At 41.5% G+C, this 19,618-nt stretch overlaps 1 protein-coding gene across 2 annotated transcripts in view; it reads left to right on the forward strand.

Annotated features, from left to right (window-relative positions):
* mid2 (midline 2) overlaps positions 1–19,618 on the forward strand; it is a 129,650-nt gene that overhangs the window by 75,842 nt on the left and 34,190 nt on the right. Inside the window, exons 4-5 of one of the 2 annotated variants that reach the window (XM_034544237.1) lie at positions 16,672–16,737; positions 17,716–17,811. In XM_034544237.1, the coding sequence (XP_034400128.1) occupies positions 16,672–16,737; positions 17,716–17,811 (162 nt within the window). The remainder of the gene's footprint in view (positions 1–16,671; positions 16,738–17,715; positions 17,812–19,618) is intronic. The other variant, XM_034544238.1, reaches the window with a different exon arrangement.

The raw sequence follows: 19,618 nt of genomic DNA on the forward strand, positions 1-19,618 counted from the left end.
GAGACTGCTTATGCAATCCCATTCCAGTAACAAGAAGAATACATGTTTCTCCTTGAAGGGCTGTCAATCAGGAATAAGTTAGCTTCGTTCGAGATCACACGAGTTTAGAGAAAGAAAAGTAAAATATAGGAGAAGGGTTGAACTAAATTAAATGTTGGCAGTTAAACTGATGAATTCCCTTGAAAAAGCCCCAACTGTTCCCCAAATGGGTATCTATGGCCAGCCTTTGTTTAATAATGTAACTAACTTCCAGTTTACGGCAACAGACAAAGTTTCCCCTCAGAAAAAAAAGTTTAGCATTGGATATTCAGATTTCATGAACATTATTATTCTTGTGTAGAAGTGTAGGACTGTGAAATGGAAAGATAGATGGAGAAACTCAAGTGATTGTTTGGTGTAAGCAATATGCAGGAATCTGTTGGATGTTTATACATAAAAAATGGATTGAAATGTTGAAGATGCATTCTTTTGGAGTTGCCTTGTCCTATCTCTGTATTGTAACATATCTTGCATACATAAAGTTATTACCATTCTTCCTTTTTCTTTGTAGCAAAGTCCTCCAAATGTATTTCGAAGCATGTGTGTGTTGTTTTGTCTGTCTGAGGAGAATTTTCGTCTTCCACACTGTTCTCAAGCATCTCACTGCGTCTCAGACACAGCTGCCTTGGACAGAAATGTTCTTCATTCCATTCCCATGAATCTCCTGCTTCCTGAAACATGCACTTTCTCTTTCAAAGCACACGTACACACACAACCCTGAGCTCCGTTATCTAACGCAGTGGCACACATAATGTAGGAAGCCAGGAAGTGCTGCATATTACACGGCAGATGTCGCTGCCTGTAATCCCTGCAACATATTGTTTTTGTTAATGTCATTGTTAAAGTTAAAGTTTTTTTTTGTCTATAGATTCTGTGTAAATGTGTATGTTAAGCAGTTGCATTTGTATTGCTTTCTATTCTTAGGAATTCATTTAAGAAAAGAGACGGAAAAGTTCCTTTTTCAATTCTAATTACTCATCTACCCTGATTACTATGTTCCCAAAATGTCCATATCGGAGCTGAAACAGAAAATTAAAGTCAATCTTTCTCAAAAATACAACCATTGTTTTTGGCAAAATACCAAATGTCTGTGTGTTTTTAGATTAAACATTTAAAAAGTACTCTCTGCTTCCATGTATTCAGCAGTTCAGGCCCATATTTCGCCACAGCTTTGACGAGTGAACCTGCGTCTTCTGTGATGTGCCTCAGACATCGGGCAGTGTTCGGCCAAGATGTACAAGTCAATTTGAGATACCTGTTTGCTTCTTCATCTCATGTAACGTAAAGATTGAGAACACATAACGACACTGTGATCTTAAAGGGGGACACTTGCTTATGGCTTCTAAAAAGTGACACATCCCCTTTCCTCTCTGGCCAGCATGGTGGTGACAGCAGCAGCCAGCACCGTGCCCCGTATATTCATACAGTATCTATGGCATAAAGATCACTTGAAAGATGCTTGAAATGGTCACACACACACGCACACACACACACACAATAGTACATCCTATGCCTTGAAAATTGTTTTTTTCTTTAAGTGAAAATTGAGAAATACTTTCTTCATTGACTTGTCAGCTTAAATAGGTGTTCCGCACATAGTATAGACCGACATACAGAAATATAGACAAATCCTCTCGACATTTGATATCACTGGGTGTTCTTTAGAGATTTTCCCTTGGAATACAATGGCTAACAGTACTTGTGAAAGCCACCAAGCTAATGCATGTCCTTCATAGTCAGTGTTATCAAAGAGAAAATATAAGAAAAAAAATAAGAGTTTTTTTTAACTTTCTTTAAATCGGCAGGTGGCTGCTTAATTTTGCCAAAACACAGATTTCTGTCAAAACGTTGATTGCATTGCATTATAGTTTATTTATTAAGCCAGACCTCCATATATGATGTTCACTTGTATGATAGGTATATCTTTATTTATTTATTAAAAAATAAGTAATAATTAATATTTCTAATTCTGATGTCACTGATCTGAAAGGACATCCCTGGAGGTTCCTGTTTCTCACGGGGCTGCACGGTGGTGTAGTGGCTAGCACTGTCGCCTCACAGCAAGAGGGCCGCGGGTTCAATCCCCGGTCGGAGCGGTCCTTCTGTGTGGAGTTTGCATGTTCTCCCCGTGGCAGCGTGGGTTCTCTCCGGGCTCTCCGGCTTCCTCCCACAGTCCAAAGACATGCTGCAGGTTAATTAATCTCTAAATTGCCCATAGGTGTGAATGTGAGAGTGAATGGTTGTATGTCCCTACATGTGCCCTCGATGGACTGGCGGCCTGTCCAGGGCGTCCCCTGCCTTCGCCTTCGTCAGCTGGGATAGGCTCCAGCGCCCCCGCGACCCTAATGAGGATTAAGCGGTATTGAAAATGGATGGATGGATGTCACTGATCTGAAAGGACATCCCTGGAGATTCCTGTTTCTCACGGTTAGTCAGTAACGAAGTTAATCTCCCCGCGGAGTCGAGAGGAATGTCTGTTCCAGATATCGATGCCAGAGAGTCAACCAGAATCCCAGGAACGCAGGGAATGTGTCTTCTCTGTTTGGGGGCGCCCTGTTTCCCTCGCGGACGCTGTCCAGATGGGTTCCCTGCAGTATTACTCTGGTGTCTGGCCAAATCACGAATGCAGAGCATTTTGTGTGATTCTGCACATCGGCCGTGATGCCTTACCATTTTTCATTCCTTGGGCTGGGAATCTCAGCACATGAACCCATGGTGTTGTAACATGTCCCGGTCAGAGTCAAAGCTGAGGATGTTGTGATATATATATATATATATACATACATACATACATACATACATACGTGTGTGTATGTATATATATATACACATACATATATATATATACATACATACGTGTGTGTGTATATATATATACACATACATATATATATATATATATATATATATATATATATATGTGTGTGTATATCTCTGTGTGTGTGTATATATATATATATATATATATATATATATATATATATGTGTGTGTATATCTCTCTGCCTCTCACATTTGCTCGCTTTCTCTTTTTCTGCTCAAACTCCTCTGACAGCATTGTCCATGTCATTTTTTAGGCATCCTGCCAGCAGCTGGCGTGGTAACAGGTGTCATGCTGATGGCAGCTACATAACATATATATATATATATATATATATGTTATGTAGCTGCCATCAGCACTGCAGTTACATTACCTCATCTATAAATACATGCTAGTGACATGATTTACTGGCCTGCCTCCTGACCATGGTCGGTCCAATTAGATAAGGCAAAGTATCGTGGAGATAGAGTAAATCACTTCGCCCACCTTGGAGGAAGCAAACCCATCTGTTAGAGTGGACAGATCCACTTTGACCCTAATAGAGTCGCTCTGTCTTTTCACTGACCACTGCCACTGTGTGTGAAATGGAGGAGGGGAGTGTGTGCAGGCTCTGACTTATTGTTATTGTGCATATACATTTGTCTGATTTGTTGTGTGCATGTTACCTGCTGCAGCCTGCGAAGATGAGAGTCCGGGTCTTTTTCTACTCCACATCTGCATGCCTCAGAAGGGGGTCTCTTTGTGGGAGGCAAGAAAAAACGCTTCAGGGTGGAAATCCCACCGTTTCTCTCAGACGTACATCCAGTACCGCTGAAACAGCAGCAAACATACTCCAACTCCAATCGTGCTGTTTTTTTCCACTTGCCCTTTATGTACCTTTTACACACATTTCAAACGTATATTAAAAAAGTCACATGGCAGTGCTGAAAAATGTAATTAGGTTTGTGCAAAAGGAAGGTTTTTAATTCGAGAGGCAGGGAAGTGGAGAAGCATATTTGTAGCAGATTGAGTTAAGTATACGCGCTGCTGAGATCTGCCGAGATAAGCAAAAGTCTTAGAGACAACGTATTTCTGGGACTAAATTTGAGACTGCAGTAAAAGTAGCTTGGAATCATAGTTGCTTTACATCAGAGCCTTCTGTGCATCCATTTCTCCAGAAATCATGCACCAGTAATGATACATTTTGTTGTGTTAAGATACCCTTAAGCAGGTAGCAGCATCTCAGGTTAAATTTCGACACACATCATGACATGTGTTCCTCTATATTTTTTATGTTCACGTGTGTGTATGTGTGGGTAGTTTACCCTCCTGCTGGTTGCATTAGTCTCGTATGCCTCTGAACCCTGTCACCTCAAAATAAATCAACTAACTGTGTTGCTCATCACCTTATCACACTCTCACAGAACCAACCCCCATTTCTGTAGTCCATGAGATCGGATGAACTCCTCTGGAGGTTTGACTAGAAGCTGACAAGTGTAAAGCTTTTAGCCTGGAAAGTGTCATTCACACCAGATTATTGTTCCAGTTTTGTGGCTGAACTTTAAAGAAGATGACACGTACAGCGGCGCAAGTCCAAAGAGAGAGAAGATTAATTTGTAGCACTTCAATAATTGAAGATCAGATGAAACGTGTAATTTCCTCTTGGTCTGCTGTTGGCAGTGGGACCCCGAGTTGTTATGACCCAATAAAACGTGTTAAATTTAAACGGAGAAGAAAAAATAGCTTTAAGTTTTAGAGACAGGATTCTTATTGTCACAGTTATATTTTTAAAAAAAACATCTGAACGGAGAAGTGGAGGACAAGATGATGGAGGTCAGGGTTGAGGAAGAAATTTGGAGAGGGCGACAGCTGACATTGTAGAATAGCGAGTACAAGAGATCATAAGTGGCAGAAAAATGAAGAGCAGCTAGTGGGGGAGGGAAAGAGATAGAGAAGCTAAAGGGATTCCACGATGTGAGAAGTTGAGTGTTTCACTCATCATCGCTTTAAGGTTTAAATGACAAGCCCTACCTTCCAGCTAACCCGCCTGCACAAACCCACACGTGAGGTTTCAGCCATCAACATGTCGAACAGAAACTAGTAAATGGATACATTTCAGATACATTTTCTGTTTTGTTTGTTTGTTTGTTTGTTGTCCCTAAGAGTTAGAAGACGAGATAAACACCATTTTCATGTCTGTAAAGTAAATATGTATCTGGAGCCAGCAGGTGGTTGATGAAGCTCAGCATAATGACTGTTAGCAGGAGGAAACAGCTGTCTGCACCTCTCAAGCTCACTAACTAGCATGCTATATTTTGTTTGTTTATCGATACAAACTAATTAATCACTACAGTTTTAGTACATTTTAAACCAGCAAGATGTAACGTGTTGATGAATGAGATTCAGAGATGCGGTCTTTATGTTGAGCTAAGCTAACCTGCTCTTGGCTCCATATTCATAATACAGATGTGAGACTGATATGGATCTTTTCATTTAACTCTCTAAAGAGAGTGAAGACCCAATTATTCCCTAAAATTAACTATATATATAACTATTGCTTTACGCAGCATGCGAAATCAGAATGAGATCATTCATACCGCATATGATATATCATTTATATAGTTTATAGCAGATTGTCAGTGTGTTTTCTTGCCAGATTTGCTTGCGGCACACAGAGAAATAGGACCAGACGCAGAAACTATCGCTGAAGATGGTCAGCCAACTGCAGGCCTCAATACCTAGCCTTGTTTTCTAATTGTCACAGATCGTCACATATCTTTATGTGATTTCAGACAGGCTTGTTCATCATCACAATCAAATGTTTTGGAGGAATATAGGATATAGCCAAGTGATATGAGTCGCAATAAGGTAAATTAACTCTGATTAAAATGCAATATAGGGGGGAGAAGAGAAACACAGACAGGGATCTGACAGTCACAGTGTACAAGTTGACGCAGGCATCCAGGTGCACGGAAAGAGAGATTGCAATGCTGAGATTGAAGAAGAAGAAGGAGATGATGATGATGATGATGATGATGATGATGATGATGATGATGATGATGATAATGATAATGATGATGATGATGATAGTGAAAGCATTCCTAGAAAATCACTACATCTGCCTGAATCTGTCGTCTCCTCTCGGCAGCCTTGTCTCAAAGGGGGAAATGGGGTTTGAGGCTCCTGCAGCAGCTCAACAAGAAAGCCCTGCATATCCAGTGGTAGTGAAGAGCACGTGAATTTTCCAAAAGCGCAAATGTGGTGCGGTCCACGTGTCGGAAGTGAGATTATGTGATGTGTCACTTTGCCACGAGTGATATAGTAAAACACTGTCAAGGACTCTCAAAACTGTGGGGCCGTGATGAAAACTTTATAACTGTCGTGTCAGTTATTCATTGCGTTTTCACGGGCAAGCAGCTCTGAATCTCAGTATCTTAAAGCACCAACTCTTCTATCAGTCTTTCCCAATGCCTCTCAATGATGTCCTCTGTCGTAATGCAATCTAATGAGAGGCAGCAAGCATAATGTGTAGGTGACGAACCAGAGAAGACCATGCTGGATTGTTAACCCAAGGTGACCGTATAATAAATAGTCATCCAATTACAATCCATTTGTTTCAGAGTGTAAGCATCAACGCTATGCCTCTCATCATCGGTTACAGTTATTCACGTTTACAACAGATTTGTATCAGCTTTGTATTAAGACAAACGTATGTAAATGTGGTTTCTTTGACTCGTTCACCACTGTTTCTCTTTCCCTAATTTGGGTGGATGTCTTTGTGCTTCAAGGCTTGCTGAGAGGTTTAATGAGAACAACACCATGGCTATAGGAATGCAGTCTTTCTGGATCGGCGGACCAGCCTCCACTGACACTGTGCTTATCTTACTTCTGCAGTAACTTTTTGCACAATGCTGGGTGTGGTTGAAACCACTGGGATTATTCTACTTAATCATAAATACGCCCTGATTGTAATCATTAAAGTAACATATGTTGGTATGAGATTCATGCAGCTAGTGTAGAATTGCAAAGCTGACATGAAATTACCTCTGAAATCTCAGCTCCAACATGAGGTAGGTTGTTTTGCGCCTCTGCACGCATCTGTATTATTTACTAATACAATACATTCAAAGCCTTCCCACCTCATTTGGGGATTTTTGCACTTTCGGCACACAGCTAACCAATCAGGTTGCCTCTTTTGTCTCTCGGCAAACATCTTCTGTCGCTGCCGCTTGTTTCTGTGTGTCTCATTACGCCGTTATATTAATGAGGGTGTTCATGGCATGTCTCTGTGACCTCCTGTCGGGGGGCTGGCTTTGCAGCGCTGCGACTTCCACTGAAAATAATCGATTTTCTTTTCACTTTTTAAGTAATCATATGGCTATTCTAGATTAATGTCACCGTCTATAATAAAATAGATTCCTCTTCTTCATCACAAATCTCATTTGTTTTTTGTTCATATCGTTGGTGCACAAATCAACATGTATCTAAGAAATACTCAATAAAGATTGTCTCTGAGAACCTTAGACTGAACTATATGAACGTATGAATTCATTATTTTGATGTCCACTCTTCTGGAGATCAAATTGATAGAAATGCATAGCAGATCTTTGCTAAAAGACGCTGGTATTTTGTTGATAATTTTGCAATGAGTCGGGAGGGTTTTAGACACAGAGCAAAGCAACGACCTCCGGGTTCCCATCAGTCAGAATGACTCAGTCCTGTGTCAACAGTTCTCTCTCTCTCTCTGTGTTATTGCATTTTAGAAAATTAATAACTGTGTCATATTAATAATGCAACGAGTCGGCAGATAGATAATTGTATTACCGCCAATGAAATGTGGCGCTGCCTGTTTGTGTGGCTTTATCTTTCTTTCTTTCTCTCTCTGTCTCGTCGCTTTCTGTACCTCGTCTGGTTTTTCATGCAGGAGCTAAGCGGGCATTTTGGATAAACTTATGTGGGAATATGAGATCCATTTGCAATTGCAACCAATCAGGAGGAAAAGAGGACAATGCAGCCCATCAAGCTGCAGGCTGCCACTTGGAGCCGGTGCTGTGGGAGGTGAACGTCGAGGACCATGGAAATCCTACTTAACGAGCTGGGCCTCGTCCTCACCGTCACACATGGCATTTATATCAGAATATCTACAGTGCATGGCTTGGATATTCATTTATTTAAGTTATAGTGACTGTTCACATTAATAAAACATTTGTAAAAGTTTGCCCAAAGGCTTGTTTCCATACCTTTTAAAACCCTAAAAAAGTTAAGTACAAAACTGCTGATGAAATATTAGAGGGGTGTGGGTTGTATGAGATTGTCAAAAGCATAACAATGTCCTGTTGTACTCTGTAGATCCAGTTTGCCTGACATTGCAAAAGTAACAAGCCAGCCAACATTTGTAGACAATGTTATAGGAGCTGAAGTGTCACCACTGTGCAAACGGTGCAAAGACGGCCTGAAAGAAAGAAGAAAAAAACCTCCACAGGACAATTACTCCTGTTTCACAGATTTCAGAGTTTATGGTCAGTTACAGGACCATGTTTTCGAGTTGCGTTGCTGAAGGACACTTAAGCAGAGATGCCCATTGACTCAAGAGATTTAACCTGGATTATCGGATTGGAGGGCCGCCTCCCTGCTCATTAGGCCACTCTGTTGCCCATCAAAGCCCACATTTTAAGAAACAGACTGGTGTAGTAGTCCTTTTGGTCCCTTGAAGGTGTTCTCCAACATTTGCCGTTTTAACCTATAAAGTCAGAATACTAGAACAGTTTATTCTTCTTGTGTTTGGTTCACATCCGTCACAGTCCAGATATGATCAGGAGTATGGAGGTGCAGCCTCATGGATACAGAAAGTGCTCCGCTCAGTTCTGCTGTTTAGATAGTTATCTGTGGGCAAAGCATACCGAGCAACAAATCAGACCCAAACATGCCAAGCAGTTGTTTGTGACCGTATTCATTTGACTTGTATCTTGTAATCTGGGCCCCTTTTCATTGCTACAGGCTGTGCACATCTGATCTCAGTCACAGATTAAAAGAAACGCATTCACCAAGGTGACCTTGCCATAGCTGATTTAGGTGAGAGCTGTTTTCTCTGGACTTTACTATCAATATTCCATACTGCACATAACCTTGGACATGTGTGACATATGAAGATATTCAAAAGCCTGTCGCTACTCCACAAAGCAGCCAAACCAAGCCACCGGGATAATAATGTGTCAGGAGTCACAGTTGTTGCCTTCAGCTCGAGTCTTGAGGTTTTCCTGATCCAGCCCACAGCTTGTAGCACCAACCTAATGATATCATCGACGATGGATAAGGCTGGAAGTGGATAACAAGGAGTTGTTATGAGCTGAACAGCATACAAGATGATAACAAGATGATAAAATGATTTTAGAGCCACTCGTGCCCTGTTCTGTAGTGTAAGCGTGCGTCAAAATTGGATGCCTGGTAGAGCCTTCGGAAGAATTCAGCCAACAACTACTCTCGTTCTGGTAGATTTATTCTCTGATCACATGGCAAAGTACAAGCGCTGCAATTGCAATCACAGGGGAATCCCAACAACTCTCTCTAGAACTGGAAGTTCGGCCCTTACATACTACATACATACTAACTATCAAGGAGGGGGATAATTCCATCTCCTCCTCTCTTCTCACAGGACTGAGCCGCACAAGGCCAGGCCACTTTTCTGATGAGACTATTCCAATAACATGCGTGAGTGTTGTGGTTCGAGGCGCGTATCTATTCTTGAGAAGCAGACACCCGCACATTCCCAGACATTTCGCTATGTGTTATTCTGAACTTGAGTAACCTGACAAAAGCATAACATTATAACAATATATAAGCATTTATATTATCAATCCCCCTTTTTACATAATTTATTATGTAACTAAACAATAATATAAAGCTACAAGAATGGGCTACATCAGTTCATAACTATGTGTGTGTGACTTATTTAACAGAGTGGAAATCTCTAACAGCCTAAATGCTTGTACCTAAATTATAAAAAGCTAAGCTAAAACCCACCTATATCCAGGATCTTAATATACCCCTTGTACTAGAGAACCGTTGTCTCTAGGTATTTGTAACGCTCTCATTCTACTGGATAATCCTCTAAACACAGTATGGCACAATCAAAAACAGTGTAAAATCACAAAGGTATCATGCCTTCTACGTGTGTGCATATACTATATGGGATATGGTCAAACATTAGCAAGTTATGTGTACAGGAATGGGGGGGTCTAACTCGGTCTCTTCTTTGGCTCCATTGATGTTGAATCTTACCTTACCATCCTCGCCATTCTCCTCCAACAACTGTACCTCCTCTGCTAACAGAGCCATTTGATATGACAGGGGCAATTTGGAGTCCACTGCTGTGATGATACACTTCAGGCATAACTGTCTAATGCAGGGGATGCAGCAACATCCACATAACTCCATCACTACTATCGCTCTAACTATGGAAAGGAACACAGATATGATTACGCTGTTCCACTTACCAAACTTACTATTTAGCCAATTGTTCAGGGGGGTGTCTCTGCCTGAGTGTTCTGCCAATTCATGGGACATTGCGCTCAGACCGTCTAAGGCCTTAGTGAAAGATCCATCTGGGGCTGTGTCATTTGGAATAAAGGTAATTAAATGATAAGTCATTAGAGAGGTGGCAGACAACTCTCCATGCACTCCCTCTAAGGTGTCTCGGGTCATGTTAGTCAGACCCTGGATGTTGAAATGCACATAGTTTAGACGGTCAACATTTTTGTTTATGGTGATCGTTGGGATCACTGATTCAAAACCGGCTGCTATCTGATCTAGTAGTTTGTACTCGTCTGGCACTCCTATGGCGTCAAAATAGATTGGAGAGCCAGCTTCTAGGTCAAAACTAATTTTCTTTCTATCCTTTCATCAGTGAAGTTATTTATAAAAAAATTTCTCACCCTCATTCTTCTTTTCTTTTTCCCTTCTTTCTGCTTCCTCTCCACATACCATACGCTTTTCAGTCCACTTTAAATGGTCCACTTTCTCTCTTGGACTTCCACTTACATTCTACTGCTTCGTCTTTCTCTCTCTGTTCCAAACACATGTTTTTATTACTCCAATCCCCCTTTTGAAATAGGACAGAATTCACAAATCCTTCCTTTTCAACAACATCTAGGAAAAACGCATTTGCCAAATCAATGCAGAAGAATCATGTCTTGTCTGGACCCACAACATTGTGTATGGGTTAGGGGTGTCATAGTAAGTCGGCACTACAACCTTATTTATTGGCCTCAGATCATGGACCGTTCTGTAGTCTGGTTTTCAAGGTTTAGGGACCGGATTAATAGTCGTATTCCAAGGGGACCTCATCCTCTCCAGTATACCTGCTGTCAACAGCCTTTTTATCGTCTTAGAAATCCCTACAGTCTGTTCCATCCTTAAGGGATCCCTGGTTTCAAATCTATCTCAACGGGAGCCATCGGAATCAGTCCCACATCAGCTCACCCTTCCGTCCTAAAGGTGTCTGGAAATAAGCCTAGCATGTTTTCAGTGTGCCCATGATCAGTGTTTTCTCTACCATGTGTGCGGCTAAGCATGTGGGTCTCTGGGACTAACAGGACCTCCGATGTAATTCTGTACATGTTCTCAGATGGGGAGTAATGCAAGTTTTTATTCTGTGTGGGCACCCAGTCCGTAGCCCCAATCCCTGCTTTTACCACTGGACCCATGTTCTTTGCTTCGCCCCCACTCTGGACCAACACTGTGATGTGTGGGGCTGAGGTGTCACTGAGTGCATACAAAACCTGCAACTCTGGTGTCAACTCTACAGCCGCCACTACTCCTTGCTTCCCTGCATAGACCTCCCGAGCCTTCACAGTTGGGTTTCCATGAAACTCACTCTCATGTTCCAGAGAGCCTTCCGACAGGATCTCATAATTCTCTTCTTGTATCAGGGAGTAGTTAAAGGTACAATGAAGCTTCTACTGTACCAGAGGGATACAGCGCTCGATTGCTGGGGTTTATAACACCAGTTCACAAATATTGTTTTATTTCTCCTTACCCCCTAGAACCATAGACTATGATTTTCCCTTTTATTCCCCTTTCTCTGGTGTCTCTGGAATGTAAGTCATTTTGTATTTATTAAAAGTCAATACTACATTAATTATATAATAATCATTGAATAATCATACCAAATCAAAGTGCCATATTACTTTCAGCACAAGTTAATAGATCTTAAGAACCAGTGCTAAAACACATAGATAGATTTCATATTCAGGTGGGAATATGGCTCTCTGCTCAGTATTTGAGAACATTTCAGAGTCAAATGAACCTGCTTCAGTCTTGTTATTTTTTATTTGACTGGCCATCCAAACGAAATGTAGCCTTCAACCACTACAAATCAATGGATTTGAAGGCTTGTCTGCACTGTGTGCTATGGTCGTCATGAGTTACATCCACCCGGTCTGTCAGACACAAAATGATCAATCTTGGAAAGAGCTTTTTGGAGCACTTGGCTAAGTTGTTGGATTTGAGCCTGTTGTTACTGCACTGTATTGCATGGATGCACATAACTACTGTTGTTACCAAGTGACTGACTAACTAAGTATGTGTTTTCATCGGAGCAGCAAAGCACCAATCCAGTGTGAATCTTTTGAATTACTACCAAACTACTTATGCCAGTGCTGTATATTGATGTTAACAGAAGTGGCCTATGTTTCTCAGTGAAGAACTGATTATTTTATTTGTTTAATGAACTTAATTCATTTACCCCCATCGGCCTGCTGCTTCTCCGTCCTCCATTTGTAAGATATGCTCTATTAGCACACCGACACTGTTAGTGTCACTTTTGACTAAAAAAACAGGTGAAAATCAGTTCCTCTCTCTCTTAAGCAGAGGTATTGATCATATTGAACAAACACCAAGCCACTTGTACATGTGGTATTTTCCTTTCTCAGTATTAATCATTCAAACTGAATTGCACTGTTCCAACAAGAATCCAGTGTAGGCCAATTGAAATGAAACAGAGAGATCCTTTAAGCCAATTCAACCATATCTCTGTTTTCTACTAACCCCACTTCATCTCGGTCCAGACCCCCCATAATCCGCAGCATTAAATTCCCATCTCTTAACATTCAAATATCACAGTATGCTCAGCCTGTAATATGATATGAAATTGTTTTATAAAGGCCATTGGGAAATGGACAGGAATATCATGGCTTTGCCTCATTTTACATCTATTTCTGTGTTTTCTGTTTCATTCTTATTCTCTCCATCCTTTCTTCTGGTTTTTGATAGTCCTGGGTCAGTCTGTCCCTAACCTGAACAAATAATTTGGAAGCTAAAAGCACACATGGGCCCATGGGATATCTCAGAGTCGTATAAACAAAATCAAATGCCAGCTTGTGTCTGGCCTCCTCCCTGCTGTTCAGTAGTCATGACGATGCAAAATGTCCTTTCAAACCTACAGAGAGATTTCTTGATCTTCATCCCCTCATGTGGCTGAAAAGTACAATTACTATTGGATTTGTATCCATTTAGGATGGCCTTTTCTCCTAATAAGCCTTAAGGGAAAAAAGCAATTGGGATTCGTCAAAGCTGTGAGAAGTTGACTATATGGCAGCATAGACTTGTCCTTCCGTGTTGCAAGATCCCTTGAACGTTCGCTCGGTCGCTTATAGCTTCAAGGTCACAGGAGTCCATCTGGAGTTCAAATGTGTCTATCATCTAATACAGAGCTGAAACCTTGAAAGTGAATACTTTAGAGTCCATTACAGACTTGTTTGTTGTATGTGGAATCGATAGCAGGGGGTCTCTCGTGTGGACTTCTTTTGGTAGCGAGGTACAGACAGAAAAGTGTGAACATGTTAACTAGTTTTAAGTATCCCTATTGGTCTCATTAATTGGGCTTCAGCCAGAGGGTTATGAGACAAGCGTGACTCCCCGTTTGTTATACCCCACTACAATTGGCTAGTCTCAAGCGTTGTGCTGTATGGAATATTATCCTCTGACAAAAACCCTGTTTCCCAGAAGGCTTGTGTTACTGACACATCCAGATTCTGAAAAGCCTCTTGTTAACCAAAGCGAGCTTGTTCTTTTCTATTGCTCTTTCTCGAGTTTAATCTCTCCCTCTTTCTCTCCCTTTCATTTCTGTTTCTCTTACTGTCTTGTTGTGCATGGGGGAGGATCCTGTATTAATTAAAAGAAAAATACTTTGAAGTTGGATACTTTTCCTTAGGGCATTCTGTTCCATATTTGTTGTGGCGGTGGTTGAATTGTTGTTGTTACATCATCGCATCGACCCGGAGATTCATTCAGCCACTGGACGATGTCATCTTATTTGGCAAGCAATGCCCTGCAGTTCAAACCCCCTGTGTACATGTGTTCCCTATATCCAAGCAAGAGGGTTTTCTCCTATATGTGGAACACTCTCACTGCCTCACTTTTGATGTGATTACATTCTTGAACTTGAATTTGACCTCAGATAAAAACCCTTTAATGTTTCTGTGCCAGAGTAACAAAGAGCGTAGCCCATGCCTCAGGTTAAGGTGTAACGCATTACTCTGTAATTGGATGACCGTAATATGATTTCACGAATTGCCAACTACTAATTTGTTACTGACGCACAACATTTTTTTGTTTTTTAAATCAGGTATTGGCTTGTTGGATTTCTCCTAAATGAGTATTTGGGTTGTCACCTTATAGACACAAATAATTGTATTTCTTTTTGATTTTTAATATTCTTGTTTAGCAGTAATGTGAATCGATCTACAGACTCTGTGAACAGTGATGACTCGGGATTAAACTGTGACAGCAGTCGAATGTGTGTTCCGTAAAACCTTCATCATACGCAGGTGTTCGGTTGTGTTTTCCCACAATCCTTCTCTCCAGTCTCGGCAGCTACTGTAATATAAATAGGGATCAGTCCTTTTTTGTTTCAAAGAGAAATGGGATCATCTGTAAAAGAATGAGACCCAGGAGCCCCTCAACACAATGAAGTCATATGAGGGGGTGGCGGTCCAACCCACGCTGATGGGCTGTCAGCAGCTGCAGTTGTAGCTGTGCCAAGACTGAATGAAGGACCGAGGCACTGAGCGAAGGAGGACATGGACAGCCAAGTTAGAGGGGGAGTAGATGTACTGTAGAAAAGAGAGAAGGTAGAGAGTGACAGAGAGACAGATAATGAGGGGAAAGAGAGCTGCAGCAGACACAGAAGACTTAGAAGAATTAGAGGGAAGGCCAGACTGGAGCTGCTCTGCCAAGCGGCCCCTCTCAGCATGGGACTCTCGCCTATTTCCATCCCATCAAACCCCTCCATCTCTGTGGCACTCTCTCTGTTCACTCTCATGACATGCCACGTCCAGAGAGAATCAGTGAATGAATGGTATGACCTTATGCTGAGAGCCCTGCCTATACCCAGCAAGCTATACCCATGTGCCTCAAGCAACTGAAATGCAATTCGTCATTCATTTCTACTTGCCTTTTACTTCCTCCTCCCTCCATTCATGGGTTCCTCTGCACTCCGTTCTCTCACTCGTCCGTCTCCCTTTGCCCTCTCTTTTATCTCTCGCTGTCTCCTTAATTGTGTGCCTTATTGTATTTATTACCTTGTATTCTTACTTTGCCTGCCAGTATAGGTTGAACAGACTCAAATTATCAAAATATAGCCCTAAAATTAAATTTGAAGTTACGCCCATGGTTGGAACTTTAACCTTATCATGGTTATAAAGTATACTAAGTGGAGCTCATGATGCCATAATGACTTTCTGTTTAATAAGATATAGTATTTAGTTATAAATAGTTTGTATGGTGCTACAGATATTTCCTTTACGAGTTATGACATGAAGTTTGAATGGCAAAACCTAAATTCAGTAAATCAATAGTCTGAAATTAGCTTGTAGAAACTAGCTTCTAAAGAGGGACTTTTATCAAGTTACAGGCAGCTGCCATAGCTGCTCTGATAATGATTTTGACAGAATAAGCCATTATATCATGTTCCTGATTGACACCATCCATCCAACACTTGCTGGCACCCTCTGCCACACTTCACACCCATTTCTGCCCCCATTTCTTCCTTTTATCCGTGTTTTCCCTGCTCCCTCTCTCTATCTCGGAGTGATTCTAGCCGTCTTTGATGTCTGTTGTGTGTTTTAATGAGTTTGTTATTGACGGTTGCTGTGCCTCCCCACCCTCTCTCTCTCTGCCACTCATCCTGCCTGCCGGGCTGAAGCCACAGGAGTGCCAAGCAGAAACTTATCTACACACACACACACACACACACACACACACACACACAGACGTTTCGTGGTCACTTGTAAAACGGGTACACACAAAGTTTAGTGACTTTATTCATGTACATGTGCAAGTACAAGCAGATGTCATCTGCATACACAGAGACATACGGTTATCGTGTATCTCAAATGTATAAATACATACAGACTGAAACATACACACATACATGCATGTATGTATGTAAAGGACAGAGGAGTTTGTTTCTCTGCATTCTCATCGGAGGCAGCTGTGTTCTGATGTATTAATCATCTTTGTCTCCAGCCTGCTAATTAATGACCCATCTGTCCCCTCTCACTGATGTTCCACTTCAAACTCCCTCATACACAAACACAGGACTGCGACACAACAAACGCGCAAGTTTCCGTGATGTAACTCCAGCTCCAGACACTGTGAGCCACATTCTCGTCTGCATTCATGTAGAAGACCATCAGAAGAGTGTTTGGGGCAGCGTTTTCAAGGAGGAGTTCCCCTCTTCAGTTGTGTTTAGGTGCCAGGCGTTGTGCGCTCGGGCTCGTCTGTGTGTGTGTGTGTTTATGTGTGCACTTATGCGAGTGTATGTGTGTATTTGTAGGCTTATCAGGTGAGCCCGGGCAGAGTGTCAGATGCGGTAATGGAGGCTTCAAAGACAAGCGCTGCGGTGAGTTCCCTGGCTGCCTTTTTCCAAAACCCCCCCAATCCCTCTCCCGATCGCTCCATAGAGGCAGACAGGCACACAGGTAGACACCTGGATGGATAAGGAAGGGATGCAGGGAGGGAGATAAGCAGGCAGATACATAATGAAGTGGGTGCAAAGTCAAACAGACAACACGCAGACAGAGTAAATCAGGCTGAGGTCAGACAGAGGAGATATTGGAAAAGCAGACAGTCAGACAGACAGACAGACAGGCAGGCAGACAGCGGTGGGGCCAGGTGCTTTCTCAGCCCACCTCCCTTTCATTTGCATGAGTAGAGCCACTTCAAACACCCGCCGCTTTTCTGCTGCTTTGTTCTACTGTTCTCTTTGCAGCTGTGGTCGTTGTGTTGTGTTTGTTTTGATGCCCATCGTTGTTACCGCCATCGTTGATTTGCTTCCTTTTGATTGGCACTTCTATTTCTGTCTCGCCATTTGCCATATATTTTAGTAGTGACCATTTATTTAGTATCACAAGACTAAATAATATCTGTTGTAGCTGACCCCAAAAATATGTATGTAAATTGATTATTTGTAATACAAATCGTATCTGTTTTCTATCCTCCTGCTTTTCAGTATCAATTTATGAGTATTGCTATTAATAATTTAATAATATTGATAATTGATAAATATTGGTTATATTGTTGATAACAAGGGACTGATATCACAGACTTCTCCAAAAACATCACATACTATGGCATGCTATCACGAGATCCATGTATTAAAGAATGATTGTTGTCTTATTTTTATTTTTAACACAATTGCATGGTGATAAATTACAATAAGTGATCTTTCAGGTGTTGGCCAGTGTCTTAAACTGAATGGTCAAACTTTAAATACACAGTAACATGGTGGAATCCCTAACCTGACTTGTGAATGCATATTCTACACACTCTGTATATTAGTGATCGTCCTTGACTCTCTGTTTCTCCTTCCTCCCAACAGCAAACCCTGGAGAACAACCTGACCAACCTGGTGAAGAGGAACAGCGAACTGGAGAACCAGATGGCAAAGCTCATCCAGATCTGTCAGCAGGTCGAGGTATGCAACATGTCGTTGTGTTTGAGTCCTGACTGACAGGAGGAAAGCTTCATGCATGCTTGTGATCGGAGAGTATTACCCATAGAGTCCACTAGAGTGCGGAGCCCGTGTTAGTTAGAACTGTCAATGACTACGTTCACGTGCACGCTAATATCACACTATTATTCCGATTATGATATATATTGAATATTTTTTGAATTTACATAAAATCTACACTTTCTATTCATGAAAGTTAGGCATTTTAAATTACAACCACCTTGGATAGGAAGTATTTGTTGTCAGAGTAAAGTGTACTCCCTCATCTATAACTTTAAATGTGTCAAGCTTCAAAAACAATCACAAAAGAAGCTACTGTTTCAGTGTTATGGTTTCTGACCAATGCAAGACAAACGCTAGCGGGTTTTGAGGATTGAGGCCTTAACCTGCATGAATTGAACAGGGAACCGTAAACAGGCCAAAGCCTTTCACTGTGGTTGACGTCTCCTGTCTTTGCTTTTGGGGACTGCTCCGATGTCGCGCTCCTTTCGCTTTGTCTCTGACTCTGGAACATTTCTGATTGAAGAAGCGCAGGGGTAGAAATTGGACTTTAATTTCTTTCTTTCTTGCTTTTCTTTTTTTCTTCCTACTCCTCCTGGATAAGGGTTTTGGTTTGTACCAGCAACAAAATGAACGCTCCGAGCGCAACTGATCAAATATTGATTAGTCTCAGAACTAAAAGTGAATTTCAGTTCCTTATCATGGGTTCATTGAAGGTCAGCACTGTTTTCAGACAATTTATATTGAAGACGTATTACTTGGAAGCCAAAGATGAGAGAAAGAAAGCGAGCAAATACAACAATAATGACTTTAAAGTATCTTTAAAGTCTCCTTTATCTTTAATGTCTTTATATTTACAACCACTGGGATGTTTATGTGCAGAATGATCTTTTTTATCTGTCATTTGTGGCTGATGCAATGCACTGCCATGAAGAGAAGATACCAGATACCAGATACCAGTTACGCTCTCAGTGGCCTCTTGTACTTTGACAGCTGTAGCTCTCCAGATAATCTGACTCAAATCATGACTCAAGAACAAAGGATGAGCTGGAGTAGCTCTCAGCAACCATCCACCCTCGAGCTGTTTAAAGGGGCAGTTATGTAATTCAGACAACTTCAAACATTGGATGGACCACTACACTGTGGACAATGCTACTACCAAAAGCACTTGTGCAGTATCTCCTATTACAGATGCTATCAGCGTAATGTGATGCTTTGACTGTGTTCAAGGTCATTGTCTTAACTGTGTGTTGTAATACAGGGAGGTTCCGTTCTTAAGCATCTGTTGAATATGATTTTTAGGATGAATTACAACACTCAAGAGTTGAGGTCTCGCTCGACAACTTTTTAAGCAGACAAGATTATCTGTCGAATGAGATTTATCTTCACAAGTCTGCAATGTTTCACAGCTCAGCCGCTTTGAGTTCGGGACAACCTTGTAGGAGTCTTTGCACTCTCAAGTCCGATGAACCGGTCTGCAGAATATTGTACCTCGGCCAGCCTCGTCACTGCTGACCTCTCCCATTTGGGCTGCTGTGATTTAATGAAGGTACCGAGTGAATCCAGCCAGAGAGTACCAATGCTGAGCTAGGTACTCTCTGTTTGCTTGAAAACACACACATACACAAAAGCATACTTTCTGTGTTAACGCACTGGCTCTTAATAAAAGGCATAATTTCTTCATGAGAGTTGACATTAATAGCCACGGAGGACAAATGCACTTTGGCGCCGCCATCACTCTGCGTGCGGTTAATTTCTTATTAGAGGGCCT

This window comes from Cyclopterus lumpus, chromosome 10 (assembly GCF_009769545.1).
Source record: "Cyclopterus lumpus isolate fCycLum1 chromosome 10, fCycLum1.pri, whole genome shotgun sequence".
Lineage (NCBI taxonomy): Eukaryota > Metazoa > Chordata > Actinopteri > Perciformes > Cyclopteridae > Cyclopterus > Cyclopterus lumpus.